Below are 18,344 nucleotides of genomic sequence, written 5' to 3' on the forward strand. Positions count from 1 at the left end.
CATCTTAAGCTCTGCTACCTCCAGCTCTGCCTCTTGTCTTTTCTTCAGTGCCACTGTCTAAGCTGTACAACATCGCTGGTCTCACCACCGTCTTGAACACCTTTCCTTTCATTCTTGCTGATACTCTTTTATCACACAACACACCTGACACTTTTCTCCACCTGTTCCAACCTGCTTGCACTCGCCTCTTCACCTGTTTTCCACAGTCTCCATTGCTCTGAACCGTTGACCCTAAGTACTTAAAGTCCTGCACCTTCTTCACCTCTGCTCCCTGTAACCTCACTGTTCCACCTCTCATTGACACATGTATTCTGTCTTACTGCGGCTAAGCTTCATTCCTCTGTTTTCCAGAGCAGACCTCCAATCTCTCTAGATTTTCCTCCACCTGCTCCCACTACAAATCACAATGTCATCCGCAAACATCATAGTCCATGGAGATTCCTGCCTAACCTCATCTGTCAGCCTGTCCATCACCAGAGCAAACAAGAAGGGGCTCAGAGCCGATCCTTGATGCAGACCCACCTCCACCTTGAACTCCTCTGTCACACCTACAGCACACCTCACCACGGTCTTACAGCTCTCATACATGTCTTGCACCACTCTAACATACTTCTCTGCCACTCCAGACTTCCTCATACAATACCACAGCTCCTCTCTCGGCACCCTGTCATGCGCTTTCTCTAAATCTACGAAGACACAATGCAACTCCCTATGACCTTCTCTGTACTTCTCCATCAGCATCCTCAAAGCGAATACTGCATCTGTTGTATTCTTTTCTAGGCATTGCTGCTCACAAATGCTCACCTCTGCACTTAGCCTAGCTTCCACTACTCTTTCCCATAACTTCATTGTATGGCTCATCAGCTTTATTCCTCTGTAGTTGCCACAGCTCTGCACATCTCCCTTGTTCTTAAAAATTGGCACCAGTACACTTCTCCATTCCTCGGGCATCCTCTCACTCTCCGAGATCTTGTTAAACAAACTAGTCAGAAACTCTACTGCCACCTCTCCTAGACACTTCCATACCTCCACAGGTATGTCATCAGGACCAACTGCCTTTCCACTCTTCATCCTCTTCAACGTCCTCCTCACTTTACTCTTGCTAATCTTTGCTACTTCCTGCTCCACACCAGTCACCTCTTCTACTCTTCGTTCCCTTTCATTTTCCTCATTCATCAACTCTTCAAAGTACTTGTAGCAGCTTCCTTAACAAACCTTGCAGCCGCGGTGAGGGTCAGAGGTGGGTCCTGGGTTTGAACATTTGTGACACGCTTGAAGTCTGTACTTTACAAATGTTCTGAGATCCAACATGCGTTTTGTAGGTTTATTGCACATGAGCCATCAAAGCATGGCAGACAGAGGATGGACATGAAAACCAGATGCATAAAACAGATAACGTAGATGGACAAACACAGGAAAATCAGGCGATCAACAACAATTACGGCTACCCGTCCCTGACTCTCAACCTGGCCTCAGGTAAGTGCGCACCTTTACAGACATACGTGCATGTGCACCTGCTCCCGTGAGCTCCGCCCCCTCAGCACCAGACCAACCCACACACATGCAGCAAACACACAGTGCACCCATGTTCTGTCTCCTACAGTACTTTCCATCTTCCCATCACACTCCTGGCACCTGTCAATACATTTCCATCCTTATCTTTAATCACCCTAACCTGCTGCACATCCTTCCCATCTCTCTCTTTGTCTGGCCAACCTGTACAAATCCACACCTCCCTCTTTAGTGTCCAACCTAGCATACAAGTCCTCATATGCTCTTTGTTTGGCCTTTGCCACCTCTACCTTCACCTTACGCTGCATCTCCCTGTACTCCTGTCTACTCTCTTCAGTCCTCTCAGTGTCCCATTCTTCTTAGCTAACCTCTTTCTCTGTATAAACTCCTGAACTTCCTCGTTCCACCACCAAGTCTCCTTGTCCACTTTCCAGATGACACACAGAGTACCCTCCTCCCTGTCTCCCTGATCACAGTAGCCTGAAAGCTACACGACATTCTTCCTTTTTCAACTTCCACCACTTTGTCCTCTGCTCTGCCTTTGTCCTCTTCATTTTCCTCACCACCAGAGTCATTTTACACACTACCATCCTGTGTTGTCTGGCTACACTCTCCCCTACCACTACTTTACAGTCACTGGTCTCTTTCAGATTACAACGTCTACACAAGATGTAGTCCACCTGAGTGCTTCTACTTCCGCTCTTATATGTCACCCTATGTTCCTGCCTCTTCTGGAAGAAAGTGTTCACTACAGCCATTTCCATCCTCTTTGCAAAGTCTACCACCATCTGTCCTTCTGCGTTCCTGTCCTGAAGACCAAACCTGCCCATCACATTCTCATCACCTCTGTTCCCTTCACCTGCACCAATCACCACTCTCTCACCTCTGGGGATGCTCTGCATCACTTCATTTAACTCACTCCAGAATTTCTCCTTCTCTTCTAACTCACATCCTACCTGTGGGGCATAACCACTCACAACACTGAACATCACCCCTTCAATTTCCAGCTTCAGACTCATCGTAACTGTCTGATACTCTTTTCACCTCTAGAACATTCCTCACAAACTCCTCTTTCAGGATAACTCCTACTCCGTTTCTCTTCCTATCTGACCCATGGTAGAACAACTTGAACCCTGCTCCTAAGCTTCTAGCCTTGCTACCTTTCCACCTGGTCTCCTGGACGCACAGTATGTCCACCTTCCTTCTCTGCATCATGTCAATCAACTCTCTAGCCTTCCCTGTCATAGTCCCAACATTCAAAGTCCCTACTGCCAGTCCTACATTCTTAGCTTTCCTCTTCTCTCTCTGCCTACAAACACACCTTCCTCCCCTCCTTCATCTTCAACCAACAGTAGTCCAATTTCCATCGGTACCCTGTAGGTGAACAGCACTGGTGGCGGTCGTTGTTAACCCGGGCCCCGACTGATCCGGTATGGAAGTCATTGTCATGATTTGCATTTTGACATTGCTAAAATCGAGTCAGATGGATGAAGAAACATGAGCAGCCCGACAATCAGAAAACAAACTTCCAGATTAGTTAAATAATTTGGAAGAGAAAACAAAGGCAAACAGTGAAAGTATTATTCAAAATGTAAACATCCACTGACTTTCTGACCTTAACCTTTCTGTAATTGTGTGCACAGTTCCTGTACAGGGATTATTACTGACATTTTTGGTGCCTCACTTTCAGTTTGACCTCCAAATAAAGTTAGATAGTTTGGTTAAATTTGGTTACCTTGTACATCCTGCATTCAGATAAACCTTGGAAAAGACTGTATAACGGCAATGATTTTCATACCATTTTGAATCACCAAATGTGAAAAAAGTGATGTAAGCAATCAATGTTATTTACCACATCAAAAGGAAACAGTGAAAATTTAACATTCCAGTGAATGGAGAGTGATCATGAGACAGAAGTTCAGAAACAGGAAATACTTTTGTTACTTTTGAAAGTTTTATCAGGACAGATGTCAGACAGACATTTTCAAAAAACTTCAGTGATCAGCAATCAGTAACGGTTAGTTTACCTATTTTCCCTGAACAACTTTGTGGAGGCACTGGGATGGGTTTTAGGGGTGCTGGGCGGGGTGGGATCCAGGACTGGAAGCTCCTGTCAGGCCTGTCGATCCACAACAAATGATTTTGGTGAGATCATATATACAAATCATAGTTAGAGAGGAGGAGACTGATTAAGAATATTGTTCTGCTACTGTAGTTTTTCTCCATTAATTGGGTGCATTTTTAGAAACAAGAGACATTTCAGCAATGACCGCTGAGGGCAAAGAAGGAAGTAGTGTGAAATTGAATTGGTTTCCATCCAAATGTAGCTCAGATTTTAACCAAATTTCCAGAAAATCTGCAAAAGAAAATGCTAATTAATGTGTGTTTCATCCGCTATCTTTATGCGAATATTGGGAGTTGGGCGCATCTAAATGAACAGCTGGTGGCGCTAATTCATCAGTTGGGTGCCATTAAACCACTGCAGAAGAAGAGGACTCAACGAGATGAGGTAATTAAAAGAGTAACAGTCAAACCTCAAACAACGGAAAACAATGCAGAAAATGTGACGGAAATACAACATTTATGTTTCATGTATTAATTTGAGGAACATTACAGTCTCATCGCTCCACACAGATCTGATTATTTCATCTGCCGCTATTTTTAGTCTCTTCAGCGGAGGCTTGAGAGACAAAAGTCAATGCTTGATGTACATTTATTCATTAAGTCTGTTTCCATTGCACTTTGTCAGTTTGTTTTTATCAAAACATCAGATTTTCCACCTCAGCCAAGCGTAATTTTGTTTTGCAACATTTGGACTTTAAAACATTTCAAGTGTTTCCACTGCAGCTTTTAATGCGCAAATTGAAAATGCACATAGAAATAGGTGGATGGAGACACACTATTATACAGCAACAACATCCACAGAGGGAGGAGCCAGCGTGAATGGATGACAGCACTGTTTTGTTTAATATGAAATTGTATCTCAATGTAGAGTGACAGTCAGAACTTTGAGCTTACTGCATTTTATGTTTCAAGTCAAATGGGGAAGTAAGATGAAGAAACACAAAGACACACTCTGGTTATCTTTGGCTGTGATGTACTGATAAGTGACGCAGTGACAAAACCAAGTGTGAAGAAGCTACTCCTCAAAAAGCCAAAGTGTACTCATGCAGGACTACTGAACAGGCCTACAGGGCCCAGGGGAACAAAGGGGGTCAGGTGGCCCCCAGGCCACAGCCTCTGTTTGAAGTGACATTTGTGTGACAATGAATGTGTTTTTTGCACCTCGAAATTAACACCTTTTAGATTAATTTTGATTCATCAAACTTCACTAGTAGTGAGAAATCCAGATTTTCCTGTGAAAAGAGTGACATATACCCGCAAAGTATGGGAAAACAGCTGTTCAGCTGTAACACACATACAAATAAAAACACAGAATAAAGTGAAACACTGCTGACCACTTCATTATATGAGATGCTGCACATTTAAGTCACTGATTTTTCCTTCTCCACCTGTGCTGTAAACAGTTTTCATAGGGACAAAAAGTAGTTCCAATATGGACTCAACCCTCCATATCTGAGCCACATATAATGCCACAGTTGAGTCACACTCAAGACATTTGAGTTATTGTCATATTGAAACAAATCAGACTAGTAATTTCACCCACCAGTAGTTCCAGATCAGCTTGATGAGATAGAGGATGACAACGACTGCACAGATGTAAAAACTCAGTCGGAACTTCTTTAGAGAGGGCTGCTGATTCTTGTAGACAGACATATTGCCTCAGTTCTGGTGCTTTTTTCTCCAATACGTCTTCGTGATCCAGGTGGAGAAACCTGGACAAGCAGAAGTGAGTGAGTGATCTCCAGCTGCTCAGACACCAACTTGGGAGAAATAGTTACAGGAAGCTGAATACTTGCTGAATAGAGAAAAAAGTAGGCAATAAGAGCATGCATCCTCTCCAAAACCATGCTGAAAGAACCAGACTAGAACTGCTGCTCATGGCCTGTAGGGACTGCAGTGTTCATTCCATCACACAATAGGGGAGCAATGGACAAAACAAAGCAACAACCCCTTATAGTAAACGTTTTGATTAATGATCAGCCTGTTGTTCCTCTGACATATTTTAGATCTCATTTCCAAAGGCCTACACATTTCTGAGGCTGTAGTGACTGATGTTGCCCTTTCCGATCATTACTGTGTTTTCTTTTAAAATGACCATCTCTGCTGACACCAGCAGAATTAAAACAGCTTTGACCAGAACGCGATTTATCAATGAAAACTTTACAGCAATAACCTTGACCTACAAAGGGCAAGGCAGTCTTTTTCTCTGAAATTATTCATTAAAAACAATAATGCATACACCTTATTTACTGTCGTTGACAGACTGACAAACCCCTCAGCATCAGTCAATCCTGAACTGCTGTCATACAATGACTGCTTCTTCCTTCACAGATAAAATATTTTATGATAAGACAAAGTCTGTAACTCCATCTAGGGCAAAATAGCCATGTCACCTTTGCCTACGCATCAGACTACTCGTAAATTAATTTGGCACATTTCCACCCCATAGATAAAGAAACCTTATGCAAAGAAAGTTTGAAATCTGAGGCTTACTACCTGCTGCCTTGACACTCTGCCTACAAGCGTCTTTAAGGATGTTTATAACTGCATAGCATCAGATGTACTCCAGATAGTCAATAGTTCTCTTCAGTCAGGCCTTTTCCCCAGGGCTCTGAAGACTGCAGGTATTAAACCTCTTTAAAAAGTCTAATCTGGATGCCTCAGTAATAAATAACTACAGGCCCATATCAAACCTACCATTTTTAGGAAAGATCAATGAAAAGGTTGTTTTTCAGCAACTTAGCGCTTTCCTGGTGCAACACAATTTCTTGCTTATTGCTTTTCAGTCTGGATTTCGACATCACAGCACTGAGAATGTTTTGGTATTACTGGACCTCAGTGCTGCATTCGACACGGTTGAGCATAACATACTTCGACAGACTAGAAAAGGGGGTTGGACTTTCTGCTACTGTGCTAAATTAGTTTAGCACATCATATTTACAAGATAGGGATTACTTCATGTCAATTGGTAATTATGAATTTAAGCAAACAAAAATCACATGTGGCGTTCCTAAAGGGTCCATTCTTTTTTTATTCAACAGCTACATGCTCCCCCTTGCTTAGATTATAGAACACTATAACATCTCCTACCATACTTATGCAGATGACACAACTCTACATAAAAAAGTGTCACCACATGACTACAGTCCCGTACACTTGCCGAGTAAGTGTATTTAACATATCAGTGAGTGGCTGTGCCAAAACATTCTACAACTGAACACAAAAAAACTGAAATAAACAACAACTTGTTTTGGCCCCAAACAAGACAGATTAAAAGTCAATGCTCACCTTGAATCCATGACACTAAAATCTACAAATCAAGCCAGAAATCTTGGTGTAGATATGGATTCGGACTTAAATTTCAACAGTCACATAAAGACAATTACAAAATCAGAAGACTGTCCAGAATTACAAATATGGCCAGTAAAATTATTGGGAAAGAGCAGAAACAACTGGGATGTATATACAAAACACAGGTGAAACAAAAAGCCCGACAAATTGTGTCTGACCCTGTTCATCCCCTTTTAAAGAATTCATAAAGACGCGATAGAGCCCCTGCAGCAACCAAGAACATTTACAAGAAGTCTTTCATACCAAATGCAATAACTTCGTAAACTAAATTTGTAAACCCCATTCACACTGAAACCAATTGTCCGTTATTGTTGTCTGTACTGTGCATGTTTTGTTATTAATTAGGCATGAATTGTGATTTACTATGATGTCTTTTTAACCTACCTGTTGCTCAACTAAGGCAAACAGCCTCTCCTGCTGAGGCTGAAGGGGAGGTATTGATAGCAGGGCAGACAAAAGGTGGACCAGGGTGAGCATTTCTTACAACAGGTGGAGCGGATAGGTGTGAAGCAGTAGGGGGACAAATAGCCCTCTCTCTACGTTGTTCTCTGAAGCGATTGTCTCTCTTTATGGCCTAGGAAATTAGGGCATCGAGGGCGTTTGTCTGGTCTCGAGCAGCTAATTCTTCATTAATTATTTCACTGAGCCCATTAAGAAAAAAACCCTGCAGAGAGCTATCGTTCCACCCGGAGTCAGCAGCTATGGTTCTAAATTCAACAGAATATTTGGCGACACTACGGGAACCCTGGCGGATATGGAGTAGATGTCTAGCAGCTTTACCCTGAACAGGTTAGTCAAAAACTTTCCTCATCTTAGCAATGAAATTAACAAATGAGGAGTTAATGGCAGATTGATTCTCCCACACAGTGGTGGCCCAAGCTAAAGCGCTCCCACTAAGCAACCCTATAATATACGTAATCTTAGATTTATCAGTAGCATAAGTGGAAGGCTGTTGCTCAAAACCGAGGGAACATTGCATTAAATAAAAGACCTGTCGTATGGGGTGCAGTATGTCGAGTCCAATGAGGCTAAACAAATCCAACAGAGAGCAGGCAAAGTTCAAAGTCCAGAATCCAGACAGGGTCCAAGGGAGACAAAGAATCCAAACAACAGAACTCACGGTAAGAATGCTGGGGGAACTGGGCATGGGAACGAGGTACAACGAAACTGAACAAAGACCAAGACCTGGACTAAATACCCTAAGAGAGGTGAGACAACGAGACACAGGTGTAAACAATCAAGGAGGGGCCAACAATCAAAACTGGAGGGAAAGCAAACAAAGACAGGAAGTAAAACCACAAGACACACAAGGAGAGGAACACACTACAAAATAAAACAGGTAATGATAAAACCAAAAGTGATGGCTGCTGGGATCCTGGGTGGGCGGAGGGGGTCCGGAGGAGGGATTCAAGGGCTAAGTGGTAGACTTCGGGTGGACGGCCCAGGGACTGGACAGGTGCGGAGCTCATCTCATGAGGTCCGTGACAAAGATCAAAACCATCTGGAGGCCTGGCGGAATGCCGGCGGCACAGGCAGAATGTCACAGGGGGCACAGTAGGGCTACAAATCTTGCCTCATGCTGGATATTGCTGCAAGGTTCTCTACCATAATGGGAAGAGTTGCAAGCCAGGGTCTGGATATTATTGTCCTCTCCATTAAGGAGTATACAAAATGATATCAACTGAGTCTTGAATTGAGAGGTGGAATTTCTCTAGCGTGGAGAACACTTCCTTCAACTCTTCCATGAGAGAGTAGACTGCTGGGTCCATGACTGGTCGGATCATTCTGTCGTATGGGGTGCAGTATGTGGAACCAAATGCAGACGACCAGGAAGCGGTATGAGGATGAAGTAGCCGGATGGCTACAGCGTTTACAGACAGGTACAGGCGGACAGACCGCTAGGCAGACAGGCAACAAACAGGTAACAGGCAAATAGGCAGATACAGGTCCAGGTACAAGAATATGGGTTACCGGCTGGCAGTGGTGGAAACAAGGAAGTGAGTCCAATGAGGCTAAAAAATATCCAACAGGGAGCAGGCAAAGTTCAAAGTCCAGAATCCAGACAGGGTCCAAGGGAAACAAAGAATCCAAACAACAGAACTCACGGTAAGAATGCTGGGGGAACTGGGCACGGGAACGAAGTTAAACGAAACTGAACAAAGGAAAAGACCTGGACTAAATACCCTAAGGGAGGTGAGAGAATGAGACACAGGTGAAAACAATCAAGGAGGGCCTAATAATCAAAACTGGAGGGGAAGCAAACAAAGACAGGAAGTAAAGCCACAAGACACACAAGGAGAGGAACGCACTACAAAATAAAACAGGAAATGACAAAACCTCAAACTATCAGAATCAGAATCAGAAACACTTTATTGATCCCCGAAGGGAAACTCTTTGTTACAGCAGCTCGCCTTTACGTTAGTGCACACAAGAGAAAGCACTAGCAAAAAATATAATACAATACACTATAAAAACACTATAAAAACAACAGGTCAGAAAATAAATTAAGTACCAGGTGGGTATAAGTATAAGATAAAATAAGTGTGAAGTACCAAGTGGGTTTACCGGTTGATGATGATAATACAGTATAATAATACAATGTAATAATATAAGTAATAAGTAGTGGTGCATGTATTGTCGAGTTAAGTGTAGCTTAATGAGATTATTAAGATATTGCTCAGCAATAATGGAGGTATATAATATCAATATCAATAGATAGGAAAAACTAACATAGGAAAACTAAATATTGCACGGGAGTAATACACAGAATATTGCAATTATTCAAATATGGCAGAGATGTAATGATCAATGTCCAGTTTAGTGACCTAGGGTCATACAGACTAACACTTAGAGGGAAGAGTTAAAGAGTTTGATGGCCACAGGCAGGAATGACTTCCTGTGGCGCTCTGTGGTGCTTTTTGATGGGAAGAGTCTTCCGCTGAAGGTGCTCCTTTGCTTGACCAGCACGTCATGGAGCGGGTGGGAGACACTGTCCAAGATGGCATGTAGTTTGGCCAGCATCCTCATCTCTGACACCACCGCCAGAAAGTCCAGCTCCACCCCCACAATGTCACTGGGCTTACGGATCAGTTTGTTGAGTCTGTTGGCGTCCGCTACCTTCAACCTGCTGCCCCAGCATGCAACAGCATACAGGATAGCACCGGCCACCACAGACTAATAAAACATCTTCAGCATTGTCCGGCAGATGTTGAAGGACCTCAGCCTCCTCAGAAAATAGAGGCGGCTCTGGCCCTTCCTGTAAACAGCTTGAGTGTTCTTGGTCCAGTCCAGTTTATTATCCAAGTGTACTCCCAGGTACTTGTAATCCTCCACAATGTCCACACTGACTCCCTGGATGGAAACCGGGGTCACTGGTGCCTTGGCCCTCCGTAGATCCACAACCAGCTCCTTAGACTTTGTCGCACTGAGCTGCAGATGGTTCTGCTCACACCATGAGACAAAGTTCCCCACCACAGCCCTGTACTCAGACTCCTCACCACCGCTGATACATCCCACCACAGCAGAGTCATCAGAAAACTTCTGAAGGTGGCAGGACTCTGTGTGGTAGCTGAAATCCGTGGTGTAGATGGTGAAGAGGAAGGGAGAGAGGACAGTCCCCTGAGGGGCCCCAGTGTTGCTGACCACGCTGTCTGACACACAGTGCTGCAGGAGCACGTGCTGTGGTCTGCCAGTCAGGTAGTCCACAATCCAGGACACAAGGGGGGCATCCACCTGCATTGTTGCCAGCTTCTCACCCAGCAGGGCAGGCCGGATGGTGTTGAAAGCACTGGAGAAGTCAAAAAACATGATCCTCACCGTGCTTGCCGGCTTGTCCAGGTGGGTGTGGATGTGGTTGAGCAGGAAGATGATGGCGTCCTCAACTCCCAGTCGGGGCTGGTAGGCAAACTGAAGGGGGTCCAGGAGGGGTCTGACCATGGACCGCAGCTGTTCCAGCACTAGTCTCTTTAGGGTCGTCATTATGTGGGAGGTCAGTGCCACCGGTCTGTAGTCCTTGGAGCCACTGGGACGCGGCGTCTTCGGCACAGGAACGAGGCAAGATGTCTTCCACAGAACAGGGACCCTTTGAAGACTCAGGCTCAGGTTGAAGACATGTTGAAGGACTCCACATAGCTGGGGGGCACAGGCTTTTAGCACCCTGGGGCAAACGCCACTGGGCCTGCAGCCTTGTTTGAGTGGAGTTTCATCAGCTGTCCTCTCACCTGGTCAGCAGTCAGGCACACAGCAGAAGTTATAGGTGGGGGACGGGGGGAGTCATTAGTGTGAAGAGGGCTGTTAGCCTGATGGTAAGATTTGGACCTGAATCCATCCCCCCTAGGGGGGAGCAGAGTACTCAGAGGAGCTTGAGGGCCGACAGCAGCTGAGTTAGAGGGGGGATGAGTAGGAGCCGGTGTGTCGAATCTGTTAAAGAACAGATTAAGTTCGTTGGCCCTGTCCAAGCTGCCTTCAACTCCTCTGCTGCCAGTCGGTCTGAAGCCAGTGATGGTCTATAACAAGACCTGCACAAACCTAAGTACTCAGTACCCAGTATGATGCACCACTTGAGGGGACACAAAAAGGGCAACTAATGGACAGGTAATAATTAAGTAATTATTCCGTACTCATTAACTATTCAGTATGATGCTCCACTTTACTTTAGGGGACACAAAAACAGTAACTAATGTTTAAGCAATTAGTAATGAATGAATCGTTACTAGTTTTGTGCCGTTCACCGGCTGGTTCAGAGTGAATCAGGAACGACTCATGAAGAAAGCGGTCAGTATGATCGATTCACAGATATTCATGAACTAATCAATTACCTAATGATTCATTAATATAAGATCCCCCGGTCTGTTCTCTGGTAACTCATCATTGTCTACTATATAGTCCTCATTAGGAATTATTAGGGAGGTACTTATTAACAATTCATCAATAATCAAGTCGTTCTTGATTTGTTCCTCACTTGTTTCTTAAAGATCTGAAAAGGGGTTAATTCAACATTAAGTTATGGTTAGAAAGGTTGGTATATGGTTGAGGTTGAAAAATCTACTTTTAATCAACATTTCTACAGCAGTCACAGTTTGAATGTTGAAAAATGTCATTGAATCAACATTGTATTTGAGGCTTGTTTTCAACATTGAAATACTAACATTTAATCAATATTGTCTCAATTTGCCTACTGCCAACTTTCCAACCGAAATATTTTAAATTAAACAAGGACAGGGGAACAACCATTTTAGGGGGTGTGGGACACTGTTGTTTTAAATAAAGCAAACGACAAAGAAAACAAAATAATTTATATGTAATGAGGAAAACATCTTAATGTTAATGTTTTTGGAGAGAAATGGCAAAGAGGAGGGAGATCCAAGCCCTCCACTTAAAAGAAATGCTATATTCAACTGCTGTAACTGCCCAACTGTCATCATTTCTCACCAGCCTGTGGAGAAGGAGGTAAGTTTTAATCTTTTAACTGAGGAAAATGCTATGTCAACTCATAGCTGCATTACTCTTAGGAAACTGGTCCATTGATTGTAATAACAATAGGCTAGTTTGCTCAGTAAAAAACATTTGAACCAGTGCCATTATCTCGCTGTCTTTACAGGTTGTCTAATGTTGCAATGGTTAGTAAATTAAATATTGTAAAGTGGTCGTATTTGCTGTTAAAAAAAATTATGCCAGCTAGCATTAAGCTAATGTTAGCCTTTAGCATGTGTGATGTTCACTCTCATTAACCCCAGCAAATACCAGGCTTCTGCTTAAATATAGTATGATTGTATAATGATCAATTGGGTGAAAACAAATGGTTGCTAGGATTAGTAGCAAACTTTTCTTAGCAAATTAAACTTACTGAAGCTGTAGGCTACTATTAAATGTCACCGTTGCTGGTGCTCAAACAACTAAGATTATATACATCCACTGTTATACTTAGTGTATATGCTAAGCTAAAGGATGCAAATGGATGATTGTTTATTAAAAGAACATAAAAGATTTTTCAGGTTAGTTTGACTTCAAATCCTTTTGAGAAACAGAATTCTTCAAAAACATTTTAAAGTCATCCTTTCAGTTAAAGGGAAACTTTCTGTGGGTTCCTTTTCAGGATTCATGTTAACAGTATTTCAAGCTGTGTGCTGACACCTCCTTTGAGACTGGTGGGAGCTTCCTACATAACTTGCACCTGACTTAGGTAAGTGAAGTGAATTTTAGGTCAAAATAAATATTTCACAATATTGTATTGTGGAGAGCTGCTTGCAATGTCCTTGTTTTCCAGCAAGTCTTTTTTGTCAAGGTCTGGGCTGCAAACTCAGTCACTTACTACTTTACTACTAAATACTGGCTGCACTCAGGAGATACTTGGGGGAAAGCACTAGTCTGTCAGAGTTACTGTGTCAAAATTAGCTGTATGGTCATTTCTGAGGCCATGGTTGTTTTGTATTTTGTAATGGGATTGTACAATGTAAGTTGTTATTTTGTCCACAAGCATGTACTGGACATTAAAATGGAGTCCAATACAAAAACAACTGCAATCTAAGTGCATTACATATTCGATAGATGTTACTTTCTGTCCGTCCCCTTAGCTACTCCAATCAACCTCTCGCTTTCCAATCTGTCAAGGTTGGACTGCAAGGTGATCTACAGAAAACAGCCACCATTACAAACAGTCTACCGTGAACTTCAGGTGGGAATGCAAGGCAGACAAGAGGCCCTTCAAGGAGACAGTAAAGAAAGACTGCATGTTATGTGAGTTTGTACCACAATAAACTATGGATAATATGGATTAATTAATTAATGAATGCCCCTTTTAGCCCCATTAAAATAAATGATGAGATAATTATCGACCTCGACCCTGGAAATTCAAAAAATGGCTCTAGAATGTAAAAAAAGTACGTGGGCAGCGCTGGGAGGGGGCGCAATTGGATAGACCTAAAACCAATACAGAGCAACGAAACGAGTGACGTTATGTAGCGCTGAGCGATGGGGCAGTGCTTGGTCTGTTTTCAAGCAGGAAAAGAATGGCGGCCTACTAACAAACTGTCTCAAATTACAGCTAAACAGTACAGTGAAATGTGTTTCTGAAAACATCTGTGGCGGGAAATAAGCAATGCAGTAACAGAATCTTGATTCATATTTGATCAGCGCTGCCTAGTTTAACAGATCTGATCTGAGTTTTGTTTTCCTGGTGGACAGTCCTGCAGACTGGACACAGGCCCAGACCTACAACCAATCAGAGCAGCGAAACTTGTGACATGTGACTTTTCAAATAGGGGGGGTTGGTTGATGACAAAAGCTGCCACCATATACGTCACCTGCCTCCAGATCAGCCAATAGCAAAATTCAGCTGCAATAGCTAGGTTTCAACCTGTGGAGAGTAGTCACTATGCATATTTATAACACAATATGTAGAATTCAAGTAGTTTGCACTAAAATAGCAAGATTTGGACCTGAATCCATCAACACCACTACTAAAACCCCATATACATTGGTTTTCAGCTGAAAAAAGTGATTTGGGGGTTTAGTTACTTTTTAAGGTTTTAAAATGTAAAAAACTGTTCCATAAGTATTTCACTCCCTGTTTAAAAGACATGTGGTGATACTATATTTCACTTTATATATTTGATCTGTAAGTTTCCTAAATAATCCAAAGCCCATTTAATAATTTTGTTAGTAAATATTATGTAAATTTAAATTGATCTTACTGTCACAGATTTTTTTTTGGGGAAATGTTTCAGTTAGGTAATTGTCTTAATTTTTTATTAAAGCAAAAGTTTTCTTGAACTTCACTTACATTTGGAGAACAATATCATTTTGTACACATGTATAAATAAAGAAAATGTAATATAAAGGTCTGGTTTCTTGTAGTTAATTAGTGCTGGATTGTGGATTAGTTTCAAAATATCAAAATCAACTAAAATTCAACCCCATGAACCTTTTAGATAATTGGTGAATCAGTGTTGATTCACTAACATTGTTTCAATATATAATCAGCTAAAATGTAGCTGCAGACTGACTTTTAGGTGACGGATGAATCAATATTGATTCAGTGTCAGTCATAGTTGAAAATCTGATGTTTATTCAACATCAGTCATAACGAGTGCTATGTATGTTTTGTAGTTCCCTTTATGCTACTCAAAAATATATATACAGTAGATCAGTGAATAAATAATAAGTCTTAGAAGTAGAAATAGAAATGACAACGATTTTACATGGTGGAGTGCTGAGGATGAATTTAGCAGTCTGAGGGAAGAAGCTGCTCTGTAGTCTGGTGGTACGACAGCGGATACTTCTGTATGTCTTGCCAGTTGGCAGCAGGGTGAACAGGCTGTGGCTGCAGTGGGTGCTGTCCTTTAGTATCCTTTGGGCATTGACACCTCACCTCACCGATATCACTGATGCTCGGGAGGCTGGTACCAATGATCTTCTGAGTGGTTTTGATCACTCGGTGCAGAGCCCTCCAGTCCCGGGCCGTGCACATCCCATGCCAGTTTGTGATGTTTCCAGTCAAGATGCTTTCTATTGCTCCTCTGTAAAAGTTAATAAGAACTTGGCACGAGAATTTTGCCTTTTTAAGTTTCCTTGAGAAATACACCCGTTTCTGAGCTTTCTTGACCAGGGTGGAGATGTGAGAGGACCATGTCAGGTTCTCTGTGATGCTGATTCCCAGGAACCTAAAACTATTCACCTGCTCCACCTCAGCTCCACTGATGTAGACAGGGGTGTGTGTCTTGCCTCCATTTTCCTGATATCAGCTCCTTGGTTTTGCTGACGCTGAGCATCAGGTTGTTCTCTGTCCACCACTCTGCAAGATTGTTGATTTCCTCCCAATATGAAGTCTCAATGTTGTTTGTAATCCGAAATAGTAGCTGATTAATAGCCTATAACCACTTTTAGCACTATTTAGCACCATTGTTAGTGTGTATATAGGCCTGTCACGATAACTACTTTTGTTGGACGATATATTGTCCCAGCAATAATTGTGATAAACAATATTACTGTCATTTTAAGGGCATTTGCATCACATTCCATCGCATTTACATGCATAAAGCATAGGGGTTGTGTCAGTTGCAGCAAGGGAGAGATAGAGAAATCTTTAGCCAAATAATCACAAACTCACTACAGGGACATTTTATATTAGAAGAAGAAAGTTAAAAATAAAAAAAAGTACAAAGGAGGGAGAAGATCAAACTATTTACATATTTACAAGCTATAGGATCTATAGTCTTTAAGAGGGTCTGAAAATCTAAGAAAGTCGCCAAGTTGGTTACACTATGTGTGTTACAGTTTGAGGTTTTGTCCTCTTTCCTGTTGTATTTTGTAGTATTCTCCTCCCCTTGTGTGTCTTGTGGTTTAACTTCCTGTCTTTATTTGCTTTCCCTCCAGTTTAGATTGTTGGCCCCTCCTTGATTGATTGTACCTGTGTCTCGTTGTCTCACCTATCTTAGTGTATTTAGTTCAGGTCTTTTCCTATGTTCATTGTTGGGTCGTTGTCCCTGTCATGTGCATTTGTCAGAGCCTTGCTGCTCTGGAAGAGCTCACATCCCCCAGTGTTTACTTGCAGTATATAATAAAAACAGTTGCTATCTCATCCATATAACCACTTCCTTGTGTTCTGCATTTGGGACCCAGCAGAAGTCGACTCTCTCGTGGGAGAGTTGAGGGAAGTGTTCTCCATTATGGATAGATTCTGCCTATCCATTATAGACTCGGTAGATATCAAACGCAGACTTTTTGTATACTCCTTAATGGAGAAGACAATATTATCCAGACCCTGGCTTTCGACTCTTCCAATTATGGTAGAGAACTTTGCGGAGTTGCGGAACTCTGAGGTAAGGTTTGACTCCCAGCCCGCTAGCAAACAGCCAGACTCCTGGCCCGCCAGTCATCAGCCTGCACCGCTGCCCAGTGCTCCAGAGCCATCGCTGCCCAGCGCCCCAGAGCCGTCAGCAGTCTGGCCAGTTCCTGTGCCACAGCGGCCCCCAGTTCCAGGACTCTCTGCTGGATTGCAGCAGCCCCCTGGACTCCCTGCTGGATCGCAGTCACCTCCTTTCCCGGCTGGATCGAAGTAGCACCACAGATCTCCAGCCACCGCTGGATCGCAGTCGCCATTCTGCCAGGCCTCCAGATGTTTTTGGTCTTCGACGCGGACTTCATGAGTTGCTCTCTGCATATGTCCAGCCCCCGGGCCGTTCGCCCGAGGTCCACCACTTGGCCCTTGAATCCCTACTCCAGGCCGTTGTCCCTGTCGTGTGCATTTTTCGTTGTACTTTGTTCCCGTGTCCAGCATCCCGGCATTTCTTACCGTGAGTTCAATTGTACTGATTCTTTGTTCCTTGGACCTTACCTGTACTGTGGACTTTTGTAGCTTTGCCTGCTCTCTGTCGAATTTGTTTGCTTTGTTTGGACTTGCTCCCTGGTTTTGACCGAGCCAGTACCTACACTCCCCGTCTCCGTCCCTGGAGCCTCACCGCTCTGGAAGAGCTCACATCCCCCAGTGTTTACTTCCAGTATATAATAAAAACGGTTGCTATCTCATCCATATACCACTTTCTTGTGTTCTGCATTTGGGTCCTTAAACTGTGCACTATAACAGTGTGTGTGTGTTGTGAAACTCCACACAGAGGGCAGGCTGCTGTTTATTCTGGCATCATGTTGGTGACATTCTTATGTAAACACAACAGGCAATATTGAGGACAGCAAAAATGATCAAGGTCATGTCCAAATATTGTACAATAGGTCGATAACGTAACGATCGTATCCTACAGGCCTTTGTGTGTATATATAAGCAATAAATAAGTGCAATTATCAAAGTTGTACAAGTTTCACCCACATTTGGAGTCATGAATGTTTATTTCAGTTCTGCTTTATTCTGCTGTGAATGCAAAATGTAAAGCCAACCCTCAGACTGAAGGAAAAGAAAGCCACTGTGACTGTATGACTAAAAGGTAAAGTTTTAAAGAATCTGGAGGTGAGTATCAAAATAAAAAGTAAGTTGTTAATTTTTAATTCAACACTGCAAAAGCTGTTGGCTGACTGGCAAGTGGTAAAACAAACAAGGAAGTCTTAAGATGTCGATGTCTGACTTAACAGAAAAAAAAAATAGAAATAAAAAAGACTTTCCCCCCTTTTATGTAAGTGTGGAGGGCTGAATTGGTGGGATTTGTGAGCCCAATGTTTCTAAAATCCTAGCTAGGCCTATATTCTAGCTTCTTTCACAAACGAAATGTTTGGAAACCTAAATTACTTATTTCTTCTTGACTTTTTTTATATTATGTGTCACGCAACTGTTACATCTCAATACGGAACTGACTTTTACTCTCCCGTTATGTCAGTGTGCACTATGTGCTATATAGTGTGCTGAACTGGTG

The 18,344-nt window shown here is 42.7% G+C and overlaps 1 protein-coding gene across 6 annotated transcripts in view; it reads right to left on the minus strand.

Annotated features, from left to right (window-relative positions):
- Positions 1-18,344, minus strand: part of LOC122878873 — a 29,774-nt gene that overhangs the window by 10,964 nt on the left and 466 nt on the right. For 2 of the 6 annotated variants that reach the window (XM_044202358.1, XM_044202353.1), the window contains exons 2-3: positions 5,180-5,348; positions 3,540-3,631 (exon numbers count right to left, since the gene is read on the minus strand). In XM_044202358.1, coding sequence (XP_044058293.1) covers positions 3,540-3,631; positions 5,180-5,289 — 202 coding nt within the window. In that variant the 5' untranslated portion in view covers positions 5,290-5,348. Of the gene's footprint in view, positions 1-3,539; positions 3,632-5,179; positions 5,349-7,371; positions 8,011-8,107; positions 8,196-9,092; positions 9,130-17,320; positions 17,562-18,344 lie in introns of those variants that run through there. The other 4 variants (XM_044202354.1, XM_044202355.1, XM_044202357.1 and 1 more) reach the window with 4 other exon arrangements.

The sequence above is a fragment of the Siniperca chuatsi genome, linkage group LG7 (assembly GCF_020085105.1).
Source record: "Siniperca chuatsi isolate FFG_IHB_CAS linkage group LG7, ASM2008510v1, whole genome shotgun sequence".
Lineage (NCBI taxonomy): Eukaryota > Metazoa > Chordata > Actinopteri > Centrarchiformes > Sinipercidae > Siniperca > Siniperca chuatsi.